Raw genomic sequence first — 20,371 nt, 5'->3', positions numbered from 1 at the left:
GTTTAGCTCTATTTCATTCTGATGTATTAGTTCTAGAGGGTTTCCAGATTTTGTGAAAAGTTGATGTGCATGAGAAAGTGTACTGTGGATATCATAGAAGAATGAATAATGTATATGGAATACAGTAGATGCTTAATAAATCAGTGTTAATTGTTGCTGAAAAAGGCTATCTCTCTCTTTTTAAAACACATTTTTTTACCTAAAACCATGTCTTGCTACCTGTACAGAAATAAATTGATCTCTATTTACAGTCTAACGTGCATTGTGATAAATTGACATTTAGCATTTTATTAATATAAATGCATCACAATATGCAACAGGCTCTCTTATTTTAATGAGTGATGGTTCTTAGTTAAAGGTGATGGTACGAGTTCCTGTTGTGGCTCAGTGGAAACGAATCTGACTAGCATTCATGAGGACGCAGGTTTGATCACTGGCCTTGCTCAGTGGGTTAAGGATCTGGCATTGCCATGAGCTGTGGTATAAGTTACATATGAGGTTCTGACCTGGCATTGCTGTGGCTGTGATTTGACCCCTAGCCTGGGAACCTCCATATGCCTCGGGTATGACCCTAAAAAGACAAAAAATAAAAAAACGAAAATCTAAAAGGTGATAGTAAAATAAACAGTTCAGGCAGTCCATATTCTGCATTACACTATATTAACTTAAACTTGTGCACACCAGTTCCTTATTTGCATGAACCCGTTGTACCAGGTTAAATATCAGTTATTTAAAAAAAAAAAAAAAAACTGCAAAGAGTGGTCTGTCTGTACTTTGAACATCCTGGGATCTTATTTCTTAAGAAATCCTTTGGAGTTCCCTGGTGGCTTAGTAGGTTAAGGATCCAGCATTGTCACTGCTATAGCTCAGGTCAATTGGTCTGATCCCTGACCTGGGGATTTCCATGTGCCACAGGTACAGCCAAAAAAAAAAAAAAAAAAAAAAAAAAAACCCTTATGTGAATTTTCCTATAAAATAATCATAGTTATAGTTAATCACATCAAAGAATGTCATGGGTTTAAATTCCTAAATTCTTTCAAATTCCTCTTTAATAATTTGCAACTTGTAATCAATGTCAGAATAAGTAAATTGGATATAATGTACCACCTCTTCCCAGGTCTTCTTCCTGTGACATCTTTTCCCTTCTTTTTCTTTCTTCCTGTTGTTATATGGCTTCTGCTGTTGTTTTCAACACCATCACCTTGGCAAGTGGTACAAAACAGAGGGGTCTTATGTTTCTGTTGCCCTTCTATCTGCCTTCTATTCAGACAACCTTCTGTACGTATTTGAGATGGAATAGGAACGTGCTCACTTGCAGACCCATACCTTGAGTGAGTGGCTCCAGGCGGGATCCGTGTAACAGGGTGACTTACCATTAATGGTGAAATTCCACTGCAGAATTTTAAGGGTCTTGCTGTATGCAGTTCACTGTGGCAGAATTTTGTAGTAGAGGGGTGATGTGAACTGATAACAGGAAATTCACTGTTCTCCAGCTTATGTAAGGAATTGTGTTACAGTGAGAACATTGAAGTTCACTGCAGTTTTCACTTGGATTGGATATTAGGAGAGGCTTTTGTCTTTCTGATGTCAGAAAAAAATGTTTCTTAGAAGGTAGTAGTGAATAGTCTGGTGGATTTAAAATCTTTCCAATTTCTTTCGAATTTTCAGAACTTACATTCATACTGGTATAATTGTATGTGTTAGTTTTTCCAATGGCTATCGTAACAAATGACCACCAAACTTTGTGGCTTAACAACAACATGAACTTATTTTTCGGTTCTGGAGTTTATATGTCTAAAATTTAGTATTAATGAATTAAAAATTAAGATGTTGGCAGGGCTGCATTCTTTCTGGAGGCTCTAGAAGGGTCTATTTCTTTGCCTTTTTTGGCCTCTAGAGGTCGCCTGCTTTCCTTGGCTTTTGGCTCTTTTCAGTCTTCAGAGTCAACAATATAGCATTTTTCAGACTCTCTTTTTTTCTCTTTACTTTTTTCTAGCTAACTTTCCTATTACTCTTTTCTTTTTATTTCTAATTTTCTTTTTTTAATGTATATCTGTATCTGAAAGTTACTTAGATCTATTTTCTATTTATTATTCTCTCTACTAATAATGCATACTTAACCATTTTACTCTTACTATTTTTCTCTTTTCTGTCTTTTTATAATAAAAACATACCTGTGCCAACACTCTTTTCAACAGACTCATAAGGAAGTTAACATTTTGCTTTTCAGTCTTCAGTTTGTTTTCTAAACCTGCCCTTTTAGAAAGTTCTTTGTCTCTGTATTCCCCAAAGGAAGGAAGCTAATGTTTTAGTATCAAATCTAATTGCGAAAAGATTTGTAATTCATACTTTTCCTATTGTCTTGACACGTGTATGCCATCATCATATTTTGTAAAGCAAATTTTAAAGGTTACAAAACCCTTAACTGTCACAATTCTTATGATTTTAATATTGGGAAAAATCTGCATATTCATTCACACAATTATTATTTTGGTTTTTATGCTTTTTTGTGTGTGTGTGTCTCTTCTAGGTCCGCACCTGTGGCATATGGAGGTTCCCAGACTAGGGGTCTAATTGAAGCTGTAGCTGTCGGCCTACACCACAGCCACAGCAATGCAGGATCTGAGCCACGTCTGCGACCTACACCACAGCTAGCAGCAACACCAGATCCTTAACCCACTGAGCGAGGCCAGGGATCGAACCCACAACCTCATGGTTCCTAGTTGGATTCATTTACCACTGAGCCACAACAGGAACTCTTATTGGTTTTTAAATAAAAAGAAAATATTGTGTGTATCAGATAATTAGTTTAACTATTACGCTAAATTTTGAGAAGACCAAAAATATTTCTCTGTATCTGGAAGATAAGCCACATTTATAAGGAATAATTATAAAAGAAGACATGTACATTTTGGGAAAAATAGTTAATATGCAGTCAGATGAAAGTAAAGTCATGTGAAATATATCACCCAGGGAAAAAATTCCTCCCGATTTTTTAGTATACCACATGTATTTATATATTTATATATTTTTAAAAGATTGAAGCTATTCTAGTCATATATTTTCTGATCTACTCTTTTAAATTAGCAATATAATATAAATAATATAATTGGACAACATTTTTACTGGATGCATCATATTTTACTACATGGATACATCGTGTAAACATTCTTGCAGCTAGTTCCTTAGAATAAATCCCCGAAAGAGAAACTTGCAGGAGAACAAGGTTTTTAAAGTTTTTTTGATACTCAGGGGACCCACACAGTCATAATCCAGAAGATAATTTTACAAAAGTTACTGCACTTCTTTCCCTTCCCAGGAGAACATATAATGATATTTTTTTTTTTTTTTAACTTTCAGGTTATCTTGCACCTCGAAACCTTCCTAGTACCGGCTTCTTCCCGTTCCTGCAAACCCTACTCTGTGACACAGATTCTAAATGCAAAGAAACACCCTATGGGCCACAAGATCTGCTTCGAAGAAAAGGAATTGATGATGCACTATTTAAAGACAGGTAAGGGCACTTCCAAGTGTGTTCAGTGGTTTTGAGGAATCAGCTCTTTCTTCCTTATGAGATATCCAGGAAACCATCCTACATTAGATATACAACTTTATTTTCTGTATCTACAAATGTGATGGAGTAAATATTAATGAACAAGGTGAGTACAGACTGGAATTACCATGTAAGTTGGATAAATTACTCAAACTGCCTTTTAAACTGGGTAGCCAAGGCAGTCCTCCTTAACATCCCTCAGAGATTCTCTTTCCTACCTCAAATTGTCAATGACATTACCCTAAGACTCGATCATAAGCATAAGCTGTAGGGCAGTGTCAAGGGTATTATCTCCTGGACGAATGACATATTTATCTTACTCTGTGTGCTGCTTCTACAAATAGCAGAAACCAGGAAATGCAAATAAGGAAATTAAGGTCTATACATCAAAGTAATGAAGTCAAAAATATTCTTAATTGAACAGCAACCTTTAAAGGAGGCTAATGTGTGTCCTGTTTTATGGTATGAGATAAAGCTAAAGAATAAAGATAGGAATTGTAGATCATTTGAAACCTCAGTTTCACATCCCGAGATTTTAAACCTAAAGAGACACCCAAGAGCCCAACTGTCTGTAGAATCGAGAACCATATTGTAATCTGAATATTATTCTGGTAGAGAATTTTTTTTGAAGTGTCTCTTAAGAAAAGATTATATTTATCCATAATCAGAGGTAATTTGGTTCCAAAATTTTAATTTAAATTCATTGGCATGCAGTACCATTTCTCCTTGAATATTATCATCATGATTTTTGTGTGCATGTGTCTTTTTTTTTTTTTTTTTTGTCTTTTCTAGGGCCACACCTACAGCATATGGAGGTTCCCAGGCTAGGGGTCTAATCGGAGCTGTAGCCACCGGCCTATGCCAGAGCCACAGCAATGCCAGATCTGAGCTGTGTCCGCAACCTACACCACAGTTCACGGCAACGCCGGATCCCTAATCCACTGAGCAAGGCCAGGGATCGAACCTGCAACCTCATGGTTCCTAGTCAGATTCGTTGACAACTGAGCCACGACGGGAACTCCTATCATCATGATTTTGATTGTCAGATAATATGGATGACAGTTTCTTAAAAAGAGTAACTAACTGAACATATCACCATGTCGAGAATTGTCCTGGGAAATTACTTGGGACACACATAATTGTTGGGTTGCTAATTCCATTGGTTTCATAGTTTCAGTAAGGTATTTAGTCTTAATGCTTAAAGCACTCTGATGTTCATTCATTTATTAATTTATGCAAGAAATAGTGGCTGAGAAATTTCTGAGTGCCAGGCACCATTCTGCATTACAGAGGTGAACCAAATCATTTCTTTACCCCTCTGTTACTAGCATTCAAATGGAAAAATAAGTATGAAAAGAACAGATACATACATAGTGTAATTACTAATCATAATAAATGTAATAGCGAGAAAATAGAGCAGGTTAAGAGGTAAGAACTGAAAAGTGAGAGTTTAATAGGGTGGCCAGAGAAGGGCCTCTGCTAGAAGGGGACATCTGGGTAGAGACAATCAAGGACAGGGAGAAACTAGCACCAGCATGTGAACATCTGGAAGAGAATGTTTCAGGCAGAGACACAGCCAGTAATCCTGAGGTGGGGACAAACCTGATCATTTAGAGGAACAGAGAGTCAGCTAATATGGCTAGAACATAGGGAGGGATGCTGAAAGAGGTAGGGAATGTGGGGTCGGGAGGGCGCAGGAGACAGCATGAATCGATCAGGTAAGGAAAGGGAAGGGATTTGTGTTTTATTTTTGGTATAATGAGAAGCCATTGGGACATTTTAAACAAGGAAATGGGGAGTTCCCATTGTGGCCTAGCAGGTTAAGAACCTAACTAGTATCCATGAGGATGCAGGTTTGATCCCTGACCTTGCTCAGTGGGTTAAAGATCGAGCATTGCCACAAGCTGTAGTGTAGGTTACAGATGTGGCTCAGATCTGGTGTTGCTGTGGCTGTGGTGTAGGCCAGAAGCTGCAGCTCTGATTTGACCCCTAGCCTGGGAACTTCCATATTCCATAGGTGCAGCTCTAAAACAAACAAACAGGGAAATGGCATGGCATTGTCTACAAGACTAACATGTTCTAGGCATATGCCTCAACTAGCAGCTAGTTGTATATCTCTGCAAGGAGATCAAAAGCGAACTAGAGCCTGTGCCCCCTTGTTTGTAATCAGTGTAGAGATAAGGCGAAAGCATGGCATTTTTATTCATTTAACCAGTTCACAGATAGTTCATGTGTCCCTTTGTGAGTGGTGAATTAGGCATGATCTATGCCTGTATCCTAGCAGAGGAAGGTAAATATTAAATCCACGATAATAGGAGACTGGGCAATGAAGAGTGCCAGAGGGATTCTGAAGCAAGATATCCTCCATATTTATAAAGTAGAGAGAGAGCTTTCAGTTGATATAATCAGATAAATCATGAAGAAATTGTACGTAAGATGGACATTTTGTGAACTGTTAGAGAAGACATGGGAAAATTAATGTCCATTTTTTACAAATTGGATTATAGTTCTACTTAGGGCTCTCTTCTTCATATCTTTTTTTTTTTCCATGAAGAACTAAGTAAGAATGAGAGAGATAGTTACCAATATCTAGGAAGTTTATAAATATGCCTTCCCCCAAAGAAGTATGTTTCTATATAATGTAACAGAAAACCAAATTCATGGAGCTCTCTGAGATGAGCCATTGAGTTGGTTTTAGAAGAAGGATTAAAGTACTAGGTTTATTTTACCCTCTGTTGTTTATTCTCTACATAGCAGACCTTGTCTCTTTTTTTAAGTTTTATTCTAATCTCCAGGTATTTTATTGAGCTGAAGCTGTATGTTGCTATACATTCAGTATTTTCTCTAAACTACCAAGTAATTGGGGCTTAATTTAGAAAATTATGTACAGTAATAAAATTGCAGTAATGATATTTCCCACCATGCTATTAACTTTAATGCTTTATATAACCATGCATGGAAACCAGGGTGTGGTTACTAGGTAAGCCCTTCCATAGTAGGTAAGCCATTCCACTAAATTGCTTCCCTTTGGTAAAGAAAGACTCATTAGCATAGCCTCATTAACAAAACAGACTTCCTTTTCTGTTTTGTAAATGAGGGGGAAAAAATGCCATCTTTGGCCTCATCAAAAGAGATCCACCATGTTTATTTTAACAGAATGCTCTTCTGAAAGACAAGATCACACTGCAGTTACTACTTGCTGGCCAATGGCCAAGTTTTTGAATGTGTTTTGCGCTGGCACCAGCCTTCTGTTATTGAATTCATACTTTTCTAAGCATTAAACTGAGGTGCTTTAAAAAAATTCAACACTAAACTGAGCATCAACTGTAACTAGCTGTCTGAAGGAAGAAATTATTACATTTATGGGGTTTTTTTTTTTTTGCTCTTTTGCATGAGGCATGATCCAACATCAAGGGACTTATCCTTGTGGGCCTTCCTCACTGCACTGTCTCTCAGCATACATCACAACAGTGGGAGGCTCTGGCTGTGTCATTGCTCATACAGCTGGCAAATGGAAAAGATCATCTCACAGATCTCACAGGGTCATTATCTGGAGAAGAAATTCAGCATTCCTGCAGCTACCTTGGGGGAATTGCCTCAATGAGTTTACTCCCTGACTCTGTCATGTTGACACTCATCCATTACCCATGGTTTACAAATTTGTATCTCTGTCCCTATTGAATGGCTCCTACAGAATTTGAAGCATAGCTAATCATATTCTATTCAGGGAAAATTTTTAAAGTGCCAAGGCTTTTGTTTAATATTAAAAAATATGGATGTGTTTAGAAACTGACCAAAAGATATTATTGGGAATCTAAGGTAAGTGAACATGTATGTATTCTCATTTGACCATAAAGATGAGGTAAGATGTATAGTTTCACACTGTTTTAATTTCAGAGTAATTTATAACCATTTAGTAAGCATTTTAATGAATATTCTTGTAAAAATAAAGGTTAAAATTTCACTTATCAAAAAGTGGAAGGAAGTCTTAACTGCCACACAGGTGAAATTGTTAATTCATTGAGTAAGAATGTATTGAACCTGTACCACTTACTGAAGACCATGCAAGCCACTGTGGATATAGAGATGACTAAGGCACATCCCTACACAAACTTATAGTCTGGTGGGAGAGAGAGACTCCTAAACAGGTAAATTACTCTATGACATGGTAAATTTGATGAATATTTGTCTAGTTCTCACTGTGCCCAGAACATCAGACAACAAACCGTAAGTAGTTACATAGTTACCCTGAGACATTGTTTCTGCCTGAGGAACATGGATCTGACTGTTGGATATATTTTTGGAGTGGAGAGAGGTTTGGGTAGGGAGATGTCAGGGAAGTTCTCCAGAGGGTGAAATCATTAAGGACAGATAGGGTGGTGATTACCAAACTAGAAGAAGGTGTATTTGAGAGAGGCCATAGAAGAAGAATCTCAGAACTTAATAAAAGAAAGAAATCAGTGGCAGCCCTTTTATAGTCAGTTTAGAGGAATAGGCAGATAGCTTTGCTATTGACTGTGATGGCAGAAATCACAAATTCCCTTGCAGTGTTGCCAAATTAATCTGCCTTGTGTCCAGGTAGAACATAATATGTACCAAGTCATCTGAAATATACAATGATGTTATCTCCTTCCCCCCATATTCTACATGCTTCTCATACATATCTACCCCCAAGGCATTTCCTCATCTTCCCATCAAGGTACCTTTAAAAACTTTTAGAGACGTATTAGCTCAGATATCTATTATATCTATCATATCTCCAGAGTCCCTCTGAAGAATATTAAAAAACCTGAGGGCAGAGCAACATATTAAGGTATTTCTAAATCTTACTTTAACTGATACAGATTGTTGGTTGGTAAGTGAGTCATCTAGGAGAAAGGTGTATTTTGAACATGGGCATGCAGGGATTATATCTGAAGTGTAGATGCCTCTGAAGGAAGGAACATCAGAATGAAATGCAATAAAATAATGAAAAAAATTAAAAATTTCCAATGATTGTCTTCTGCTTGAGGGTAGCCAGGAAAAACAACTTATCAAATCATTGAAGATGCCTCAATGACATTGCAACATCCTTATTTGTACTTAAAAGTCAATAGCGAATGCCACATGAAGCTGGAATCAGAATTGGGCCTGAACAGATTTCACACCTTCTTTCCAGGTGTCACTACATACCCATATAATTATAATTCTGGGGGAAAAGGGAAAAAATATAAGAAGTTTAACAAATCCTTAGAGACAAAAAAGAATATCAGAATTTTCTTTTTAGGATTTGCCATATGTGTCTTTCCTGGAAGCAGTTTCTTTTATAGGCAGAATTTACCAGGGCACACATGGATGCCACCCACACAGGTAGCCTTTCCCACTCACAGGAAATACAAAGACATTCAGGATAAGTGCATAAATCCTACCATTATGATGATGTCTATAAATGTGACATTTCCCAAATGTGACTGTGGGTAGAAATGTCTGAGAAGAAGTAAAGCTACTCTGAGCCTAATTTCCCTCCTAGTCTCTTAAATTTAACATTTTGAATCCAAGATGTTTCCCTTAGTAAATTCCTTTTCAAAGTAGAGCACTATAAATGCCACTGAGGCAGAATCTACTTCTTCAACATCTTAGAAGCAAGGCCCTAGGCCGTCTCCAAGTACTGTACATGTGGCTGGGCCCAGTAAAAGGCAGTTAAATGATGCCATGAGCCACTTGAATATTTGAGGCTTTCTGGCCTCACCCGGAAGATGAATTTTCCAGACTCAGGTGAGCCTGCATTCTAGATTCAGGAACCGTTTAAGTTTTGCAGAGAGATATAGTATGAGAGAGATTCTCTGATACTAGAGAAGCGCTAAAGAAGAGCTATTCAGCGTTCCCAGATAGGATTTTTAAATCTCATGTGTTGGTCCTAGAGAGTGGGATTAGGGATAAGTCATCCCTGAGTAAATTCACTTCTTTTTCTCAGTCTAGTACAGGTTTTATCAACCTTAGCATTATTGCTGCTTGTTGTGCTGTGCATTGTAGAGTGTTTAGTAGCATCCATGACCTCTACCCACTAGATTCTAGTAGCATCACTGCCCCTTCAATTATGACAAACAAATGTGTCTCCTGGGAGAAGGGGAGGGGCACAAAATTGCCCCCAGCTGAAAACCACTAGTTCAGTGAAAGGATGAATAAAAAGATTTTAAGGTGGCAAGAGGCATGGGGAATTAGGAGTTCCCACTGTGGCGCAATGGGACAATGGGATCGGTGGCATCTCTGCAGCGCCATCATGCAAGTTCCATCCCTGGCCCAGCACATGGGGTTAAAGGGTCCAACATTGCTGTAGCTGTGGCATAGGTCGCAACTGTGGCTCTGATCTGATCCTTGGCTCAGAAACTCCATATGCTGTGGGGTGGCTGAAAAAGAAAAGGAAAAAAAAAAAAAAAAAAGAGGCGTGAATTAGACTATGACTCTAGGATCTTTCTCTATAAGAAATACAACGTTATAATTCTAATTTAGGATCTCCTTCAATGGGTTGTCACCATCCCTGAGGCATGTCATTTCTTAGCTGTTTCAATGATCATGTTATAATCCCTGGTTTTCTTATTTGACTTGCCTATTATATTACGTATTGTTGAAATTTAAGAAATGTCAGTGAGTTTATCAATAAATATGGTAGATACAGTGTAAAATTGATTAAGTGTTTGTGTCTGTGGTGCCACCTCTGTGTGTTTCCTCTTCCAAGGACCTTTGCAGAACCAGGTAGGCAACAATGGAGGCAGTTTCAGGCTATTTTTAAAAAGATGCTTCCTTAGCTGTAAGTTCTTCCAAGTGATATTCTTTATTATCTATTATTCAGCACTCACCATGTGCTACACATCCTACCATCTGCCAACACAGTGCTCTGTAGACAGACTTTTCTCCACAATTTTATAATCTAAGGAGAAAACTGATCATTACTTCAAATGGAAAATGCCTCTTAAGAGTAAACTGATGAAATTAAATCACAAAATGGAGAAGGTGTTACAAAATTCTGGGTAAGATCCTTTGCCTCTTTGCACCTTACCAGCTAATGTTTGCAAGTTTCCACATTATGAACTACATGGGTGCATCCATTTGGTGCCCAGCAATCTTGAAATTTATGGTATTCTAGAAAGATTATGTGGGGAGCAAAGATACATACGTACAGGGATTCAGCTCCACACCAATGATGGAGGCTGTGTCTCTACCATCTTCTTTGTGGGCACTTTGACTGTTAATATTGGTGAATGCCTATGACGACAGGACCCAAACAGGCACTTGATAAGCACATCTCACAGAGTATTCACAACAACTTTGCAAGGTAGGTGTATCATTCCTAATTTGCAGATGAGGCCACAGTCGTTTAGGAAAAGGCAGATGTAGGATTCAAAATATATCTACTAACTCCAAGGTTTTTTTCCTTCTACACCCTGGCAGTACTCTCTCTTTTTAACTTAATTAGCCATCCAATCTTATGGTCCAGTACCATGCTAGGTGTTTGGAATAAAAGAATCATCATCATGGTGCCTACTTCCAAAGATGTCACAGTCTAAATGGAAAAGTGATAGGAATAGGTACACAAATAAACATAATACACTTCAAAGTCATATAAAGCAAATATGTACAGGGTGCTTAAACTGTGTGAAATAATGGAAAAGGTAATATTTCCATCGCTCTAAGAATCATAAAATGCTGTCTATAAGTGTAGTCATGCTAATTAGAAAGCTCAGGGATTACCTTTAACTCAGTAAGACTGGCCACCTTCCTGTTCTCCTTTAGTAATTTAATAGGAACTCAAAAGAATTACCTTTGCTTGAGGGAGGTAAGCTGTATTTCAACTTAGAGCCTTAACTCATCTTTTTTACCCATAGCACTTGCTGTTGTACATTTATTTTGTGATTTCCTTTTTAAGAGTTTACAGACAATAGTTACATTGTTCAGTGGCAGTGGACACATTCTATCACGCTACACACTGTAAATGGAAAACAAAGCTGGGGAAAAATTGCAGGAAGAGGAATGGCAAAGTATACATGATATCCTGCGCTGTGTCCCTGACAAAAAGCCATATCAGTACCACCTAAGAGGAGATGAACCACCTTCCCACTCCTGTAATGTGGAATGTGTAAGCTACTGTGTAACCATGGGCACTTCCTGGCCAGGTCAAGGACAGGTTCTGTTAGAAAGGAGGCCTCCATAGTTCCTGTCTGGAAGAGCTATTTCCTGTCAGACAAGTTCAGAGCAGTTGAGCCAACAGCTTGGTGGGAAGAAAATGAACTTGAGGGAGTTCCCGTCGTGGCGCAGTGGTTAACGAATCCGACTAGGAACCATGAGGTTGCAGGTTCGATCCCTGCCCTTGCTCAGTGGGTTAAGGATCCGGCGTTGCCGTGAGCTGTGGTGTAGGTTGCAGATGCGGCTCGGATCCCGCGTTGCTGTGGCTCTGGCGTAGGCCGGTGGCTACAGCTCCGATTCGACCCCTAGCCTGGGAACCTCCATATGCCGCGGGAGCGGCCCAAGAAATAGCGAAAAGACAAAAAAAAAAGAAAAGAAAAAAAAAAAGAAAATGAACTTGAGGAATAGTTTCAAGGCTCTTATCTGAACGTGGGAAAATGGGCAAGGTGTCCTGTGTAGAGTAGATGCAGCTTTTGCTTCTCCAAGCTCATACTTTCTTAGCTTCCTATAACCTCTTTCCTCTGCCTCCCACTCCCATTTATTATTGACTCTGTTTTCCCATGCTCCTTTTGGCTCATTTTAATCTTTGTCATTCTCCTTTGGTTTTTTGTTTGTTTGTTTTCCCCATTCCTTAAAATTTTTATGAAGGCAGTTTTCCCCTTTATTTCCAAAATGTGTTGATATTCAGTAGTGTTCCTTACAGTATTTCACGCTGAACTAAAAAAATGTTGAGAAAAAGAAAAGTGAACCTGACTTTCTCAAACTTTCTAAAACTTCTGTTTGAGAGAAGGGAAAAGGTTCAGGTCAGTTTTTATTTTTATCTGAACAGTTTTCCCATCCAAATAGTCATCATAAGAAATGTAAGATTTAGGGGAATATAGTCATGGTCATGAATAATTCAAATATACATTATGAATGCAGAACTTTTGGAGCAACCAGCACATTTTATAGAGAATACTAGAAAAACACTAGGGAACGAAAACAAATATCACCTCTTCTTATCATTTCTATTAAAAGGTCACACTGGAAAAAAAAAAAAGATATTTTTTTTCTCTAATTGTAAATCGTAAAGTACCCTAGAACCAGGATTCAGATCTTGTTTCTGAAAAGGAAGTCAGATAGAACCATAGTAGCAAGCAGAACTTCTTGCTTTTCCATTATCTTTTTATATCCATTCTTATGTTCCTTAAGTAGGCTTTTTACAAACAACCAAACCACAGTCACATTATTCACATCCAGGTGTATGAACTTATTTCACTCTTGAAATAAATACATGTATTTTAAACACTTACTTTAGGTATATCAAGTTTTCAAGAAAGTATGATTATCTCCATTTTAATAATAATAATGACTTAAATAAGAAGAGAATTTTTAAAAGAGGGTTACTGGATGGTGGGATGATCCAATAGTGTTTTCTTCCAGAAGCTGGCGTGATGGTGATGGGCAGGGATTCCTGGTACCACATGAGGCTATTGCAGCCATGATATGTTCGGTACAATTAAAACCCTGCTTACATCATTATTCCTGTGACACCTGGTGCCACCAAAAATGACACCAACCACATGCCTAGCACAGACTAGATTTTCAATAAATCTGTTTTCGTTTTCTTCTTCCCTGAATCTTTCTTACATATATTCATCTTTGATAATCTTCAAAATGCCATCTAGAACTAACATAGAAAACTTGTTTTTCTTTCATTGACAAATAAGCAGACCTTTGTTTCATTCCTTGAAGCATCCCTAGACTTCTCTCTATTTGGGACACACCATCTTTTTAAATGAAAAAAACACATCCTAAATATTTTCACTATTTAGCTCTAATGTCCTTTTTTTCTTTCTGTAAGAGTAAAGTAAAAATAACTATTTTAAACCTTATCTAGGCCATTTTCTCTGAATAAAAATTTACCTTGTAGGAGCCCTTATATATTCATTGGTATATAGTTAGGTTGAGTTTTGTCATTAAAATCCTGGAAAGTAGATTATAAATTTGAAAGTCCACAGAGAGCCCTGGAATCTGCTGCATAATACATTGCTGTAACTAACTGAAATTAATGTGGGTGAAGTTATAGAGTTTTTGCTTTTTCTTCTCTAGTGAAATTCTGAGAAAGTCATCCAACCTGGAGAAGGACAGCAATTTATCACTCGAGAGCACTGAAGTTCCAGAAAAAAGGCACACATCACTGGGTAAGCTATTCTCTTCTGTCCAGTTTAGAACAGGCCTTCTGGAACAACCAGTAAAGGTCTAATCTTTAAAAGTTATACTTTTAACTTTTCAAACAAGATGGAATTCTTAGAATATCCCTAAGAGATCTAAATGTTCCTTATGGTTGCATGAGTGCGGTAGTGCAATTATGCAAAGTTTTTTAGAATAATTGGAAATTAAGTTCTTCCTGAAAGACTCTCCAGCCTGAATAGTACTAATATAACATTGAAAATTAGGCACTTTCCAAGGATTGACTAGGAACTCTTCAGTTGTCTGCAGTTAGATGATGCTGGGATGGTTAGAATGCCAGGTAATAAAAAATATGGGATAGAATCTCAGAGACTTGTCCAAACTTTACATTTTATAGATTAGGACCATGAGCCCCAACAAGGTTAAGTGCCTTCCCTGTCAGTCATCCTGCCCTACCAGTACTAGAACAACTGCCACAATGGGACTTTTTCAGCTGTACTCATCATCCTCCCATTTTCCCACTTAGTATCTGAGTCATTCATTGTGACTGTGTACTTACTTCACTCACAGCTAGGCCAGTGGCTCTTGGATATTAGCGTGCACAATAACTGTGGGCTGAGCTTCCTGAACCTTATGGCCAAGTGCTTCTGCTGCAGGTAGTCTTGAGAAACACTCATTAGAAGCCACAGATTGAGAATAAACTCCCAAAAGAGCAGGACCGTTTTATATTCATTAGCAAATATTTATGGGGTACCTGCTATCATGTAGGCACTGTCCTACGTATTAGAAATACATTAGTGAATAAAACAAAGATTCCTTTGTGTTGCAATATGATTGGTGCCCTGGGGGGAAAAAAGGAGTACCTTAAAAAATGCCATGGGGTATTTATTTAAGCCTTTATGACATTACCACTCCAATACAAGTTGATCACCAAAGGGAGAAAAGTCCTTTCTTATTGTAATAGGAATAGGGTAGTGAATGGTTCCGAGAAGTTAGTGTGCTGTTGTGAATCATCTCTGGGTGTTTGGCTGAGCAGATTAAAGCACAGCAGAAATAAGATCATACTATTGTGGTCCAGTAAGCTTTGCTGTGCTTCGTAGCTAATGATTATGTTTCTTATCCCAGCCAGTCATCTCACAAATGTACTGTCTTGGTCTAAAGGACAGTTGGTAAATTCTTTAGCCCCATGAGCGTTTGGACAGAGCCTAGTCCCCACTGACATTAGGTCACTGTATCTTTGAATATTAAAATTCTTTGTTGTGGGGACAACAAAGTATTTATATCCAAAATTTATAAAAGTTAACACACTGGCTTAATGAGCACCCACTCATGCCATAGATATGAACATACTCTTGTAGCTAATGCTCCTAGCCCAGAACACTCTGCCACATTATAAACAGCACTGGATGAGGCCACTTTGGGAATTACTTAATTAGAGTATACTGTAGTCCAAACTAATTGCTTCCTCTCATTTTTCTGATCTGAAATATCATTCAGAAACCACTTTGTAGAGGAGAGGATTTATGATCCTAAGCAGATTTTAGCCTCCCAATTGGATAATTAAAAAAAAAAAAAAAGCCATTATCACCAGATGTGCATTGGCAGGTCCTTTGAACAGATGTTGGATATGATGGATCTGTGGTGCTAGTGGAGGCACCTCAAATCCTCTAGGCCTGCACAGAAATGATTCAGTTTATTAGGCAATAATATTGGTGATGAAATTTAATGATATAAACTGGAATGAAAGCAAATGACATCCAAAATGATTAGGAAAAACTCAAGAGCAGACCAAACCACCACAATTTTATATGAAAGGAAAAACTGATGGACTTTTCCATTTTCCAGTATGAAACTTTTGTGGAAGATGTGGAGTACATATACACATGTAGAGTATATGAGTTCTTATGAGAACCTGCTCATGTGTATGTTTGTGTGTATGTGTGTGTGTTTAGTATGCTAATCTGTTTTTTCCTTTATAACAGCCACAGTATTTCCTAGTCCAAGTTCTGATTTAAAAAGTACTGGAGCAGAAACTTTCAACAGCAGTCAAGTGCTTGCCCGGATCCTTGGTTTAGAAAAGGTAATTTCACTCAGTTTTGTACTGGATTAATAATAAAAAGCAGTTGAACAAATGCCTCTTAGATAATTAACAGAAGAGTCTTTCAAACAAGAAGAGGTTTGGGGGTAACCTTCCTATTTGGAGTAATATCTTAGGGAGCTTCTTAGGAGCTCTTTGATGAAAAGCTTAATTCTGAATTCCTTAAGGTCTTGGATGTTTATTTACTTCTCTGTTAAGTCCCTTAATTGAACTTAAGATTTTCATTTAGTAAAAAATAGGGTGGTATTATATGTGGTCTTTTAATTTTCTGAAGCAGGGAAGAAGAATGCTGTATGAAAGCAAATGAAGCTATAATACCCATCAAACTTGCTGCTTCATCCATACTAATAATGCTTTTGGAAAAATTAGAGCCATAAAAATATCTCCCCAAAGTAATAAAATCCCTTTCCTTAGCGTGGTTTAAAGAGCTTACTTATGGATTTCCATCTGTTTACTAGTCTTCCACTTTAAGTTTCCAGACTGCAAGATGATAAACATCATTTCTATCAGAGGTGTAAGCTGGCAGCCTATGAGCTATATGTGTGTGTGTGTGTGTGTGTGTGTGTGTGTGTGTGTGTGTGCTCACATAATACAAGGGTTTTAAGAAGTTGAATTTGAGTGCCATTAGGCAGAAGAGGTACTCTTCTATTAGCTGCAATCCCCACTTTTCCTTATTGTCTTTAAGCAGATTCATACATTTAAGTTATTTGGCCTGGCCCCTGGGCATTTGAGTTCTGCTTTATGTGCTCTTCAGAAATAAAGAAGAGATCATTTTTAACATTTTGCCATAGAGAGAATATTCCTCTCTCCCTCTCCCCTCTCCTCCCCCACTCTCTTTCCCCCTCTCTCTATCACACACGAATACACGCACATACACATAAACACCACATATGCATGCATGCATTTTTAATAATATATCCATGTCTTATGTAGTAGACATTTCTTCCATCTTCAACATGGGAAATTAACTGATCTTTACTCATATTCCTGCTTAATATATTTCTATTAGTTCCTCATGAATTGACATTCTGCATAACTGAGGCACTTTGATGAACTGGTTTATGTAAACAAGACAAAGAACAATACAAAAATGTATGTAAGGAAAAGGCACCATAACTTTCAATGCAATTCTGCCAGTCCTGGCTGAAATAGAAGACTTTTCCCATTCAGTCCAGTCTAGATTTTGGAGGTCTAGTTTATATAATAGTTGAGGTAGCTAAAGCACCTGTGTCGCTGAGGAAGTTCTACAGCATGCCCACTTCACTCCAGTCTAAAGCCTCCCTAAATCAGTCCAGGATGTAAACTAAGAAAAGCTATTTTATTCCATTCTGTTTCTTCCGTATTAATTCCTGGAATTAAATAGCTTGCATTGTATCAGTAAAATTCTTAAACATCTAGAATCTCAATGCTGTTCTCAAAAATACAACTTTATTGTATTGAAACTCCTAGGTTCTCTTTCTCATATGGAATAAAAATTCAGAATTTTTTGAGGCAGCACAGAGTCATATATCCAGTGGAGATAAGTCAAAAATGAATTTTCTATGTATAGATACATATTTTCAGAGTAGTTGGAGCAGGAAGGGATGTAAAAATTAGGATGACATATTGATGCCTGTGTCAGCAGTCTCTCTGATTCCTCTTTCTTTCTGTTTATTGCATTCTGCAACCCTTGCAAGAATAAGTAGAGAAATCATTTTGGGGTGAGTTTTTGTGTAATGTTAGGAAAGAGATATGGATGAATGACTAGAGGATCTGGCACTTATAGTATATCCTAGAATAAGTGGATCCTGTCTTGTTTCATTACATTTAGAAGCTGAGTCACTGGAAGGCAGAATGTAGATTTTGTGATATAACCTAAAGGGAGAATAAAATTAGTTAGCCCTCACCTCATAGGGTATAGAAATAATTATTAGGAAGGATTCATTAAATGTTACAACTAAATGTAATTGGCTCTGTAAATATCTAAACAACTTAATAATGGTGAATGTGATCAATACTATAACTGAAAATAGTGCTGCATCTGTGACTGGTATGTACTGTGAAATATATGGGGTACTTACAAAGATTCCATTATGAAAATGCTTTCCAATTATTGTCTTTAGTAATTATATGCTTCTATGTATTTTCGTATATGTGTTTTTCTTTTTTATTTATATGCAAAAATCTTTAAATGAAATAATTGCTTTGCAAATGAAACATAATCCATGTTTTTCTACTTCTCTAAATAAACACTGTTGGTCTTGAACTAGACTCTGGAGCTCATCCTGTTTGGAAATCTTCCAAAGATTCTGGCCAATTTCCCATGAAGTGTCATAAATTGTTAGGACACTTGAGTCTCTGCTGCTAAATGCCAGGAAAATCTAAGATTTTTAAGACTGAAGATTTTTGTCAGACAAGATCTAGTACATTTAGGTTGTCTAGTCAGAGACAGTAAATGAGTTCAGTTAAATAAATCGTATGTAAATCTTTCAAATCATGTAGATGACAAGAATTATCATATTCCTACATTCTCTCAGTGACTTTTCATGGGTTAAATCCAATGTATTTTAGCATTAATTTAATAGTTGCCATAATGCAGGACCTTAAAATGGCAATTGTGAAAACAGGTCAGTTTCCTTGAAAACTAGGACCGTTTAAAATCTACATTTACTAACATTATCATCCCACTCTTCTCACACACATTTTTAGCTTTTAAAGCAAAATTCAGCTTCAGAAGATATACGAAGAGAAATGTGTGAGAGCTACCCAAGATATATTGCTGATTCTGCCTTCTCTTGGACCACTCTAGGGAAAAATGTTTTTAACATATTTTGCCTGTCCAACATGACCCTTTTAGAGTCTTCTCTCCAAGAGCTGACAAACCAGTTCTCTCAGGTGAGTGTAAATATTTTAATATGGTTAAGATCTCCTAAACAATAGAGGGAAATGTATTATTTCCATTCTTGTGTACACAAAGTGACTCAAAATTAATCAAAGAACAAGTCCATAGCCCACATGGACTGGGAGACGCTGACTGAAAAACTGGCTCACCTTCAGCATGAATTCCTTGCACAGAGATTCACATACAATATCTAATTCTAAGTAATGTCTAATTTCCATTTAAATGTGCAGGATTGAAATTATGTCTGTGTTGAACCAAAATATTGCATTATAGTTAATGTAGACACAACTTGGTAGATGGAATATGGCTTTGCTCTATGGTGAATGAAGATTGACTGTTTTCTCTGAGATATTTAAGTGAGATTACTCAGGATGCAATGTAAGGTTAATAATTAAACTATCAGAGCCTTGCAACTCTCAGAAGTTAGAATAATGAGTAATCTTCTAAATTTTTCTTCTAATGTCAAACCTAATTTGAAAAGCTGCTTTTTTCTGAGATAATATATCCCTCTTTCCAAACTATTATACATTAAGACCAAGAACTTTATAATATGGAGTTGCTAATAACCATTTTTATATGCTAGTCTACAATGTGAAAATAAGACACTGATAATCTTCTTTTAATGAAACTCCACACACAGTGAAAGTTCACAGAAATATTCATAATTCTTTCAAAATTTTATAACCAGGAATAAATGAAGCATGTCCTTATCTAACATTTTCCCCTAGATTCTCCGAATTTTATTTTAGGTAAGTGCAGAAGCTTACATTACTCTTCAGTAATCGGAGTTTTCCAAAGAACTGGATTAGAGACACTGTTGTAATAATCCCAATCCAATAAAGAGTACTTAAAAGTCTATCTCAACAAACCCAGCAATCGTATAAGTGTGTGGTTAAGAAGACATTGTTCAAAATCACATTTTCAGCTTAAAAGAACTTGAATTAAGACAGAACAAAAACCTGACTTTACTGCTATGAATGAGCTTATTAAGAAAATTGTTTTAAGTGAATATACAATTAAGGAAATACGTTACTTCTGAAGGTACTAGAGGAGTCCTATGATCCAAAGCCAGAGTAAAGGTCATGGTTTTCATTTATTTGTTTTTTTATAGTATAAGATGTGGTTATAACTAAAGTTTCTTGTATTGAAACAAAATTTAGAAAATATTTTATGGTGTTAGGTATGTATAAATGTAATAGTAAACATTTTCATATGTTTGTATATATACATATTCATACACACATATATAAATTTTAATGGTTTTCCATGCAGATAACAAATAATATAAGGTCTCCTAATGGACATAGAGAAGATATGTCTGCAGGTCCTAAACCAGGTATAGAGAAAAACAAAAACATTACTCAAAAACTAATTTTAAGAAATTAATTTCAATTTCCAAAAACAGTTTAAGATATTTTGTATAGGAACTCCTGGTGGCCTAGTGGTTAAGAATTCAGCATTATCATTACTTTGGCTCAGGTTTGATCCCTGGCCCAGGAACTTCCTC

The 20,371-nt window shown here is 36.9% G+C and overlaps 1 protein-coding gene across 1 annotated transcript in view; it reads left to right on the top strand.

Annotated features, from left to right (window-relative positions):
* ABCA12 (ATP binding cassette subfamily A member 12) overlaps nucleotides 1-20,371 on the top strand; it is a 353,621-nt gene that overhangs the window by 205,294 nt on the left and 127,956 nt on the right. Inside the window, exons 6-9 of the mRNA XM_084999025.1 lie at nucleotides 3,361-3,514; nucleotides 13,805-13,896; nucleotides 15,868-15,965; nucleotides 18,672-18,857. Coding sequence (XP_084855151.1) covers nucleotides 3,361-3,514; nucleotides 13,805-13,896; nucleotides 15,868-15,965; nucleotides 18,672-18,857 — 530 coding nt within the window. The remainder of the gene's footprint in view (nucleotides 1-3,360; nucleotides 3,515-13,804; nucleotides 13,897-15,867; nucleotides 15,966-18,671; nucleotides 18,858-20,371) is intronic.

Source organism: Sus scrofa, chromosome 15 (genome assembly GCF_054392235.1).
Source record: "Sus scrofa isolate SSC_HxYL_T2T_F1_AM1 chromosome 15, Sscrofa_HxYL_maternal_Yorkshire_Landrace_v2.0, whole genome shotgun sequence".
Classification (NCBI taxonomy): domain Eukaryota; kingdom Metazoa; phylum Chordata; class Mammalia; order Artiodactyla; family Suidae; genus Sus; species Sus scrofa.
The sequence above is the reverse complement of the archived record's forward strand: the minus strand, read 5'-3'. Positions and strand labels throughout refer to the sequence as shown.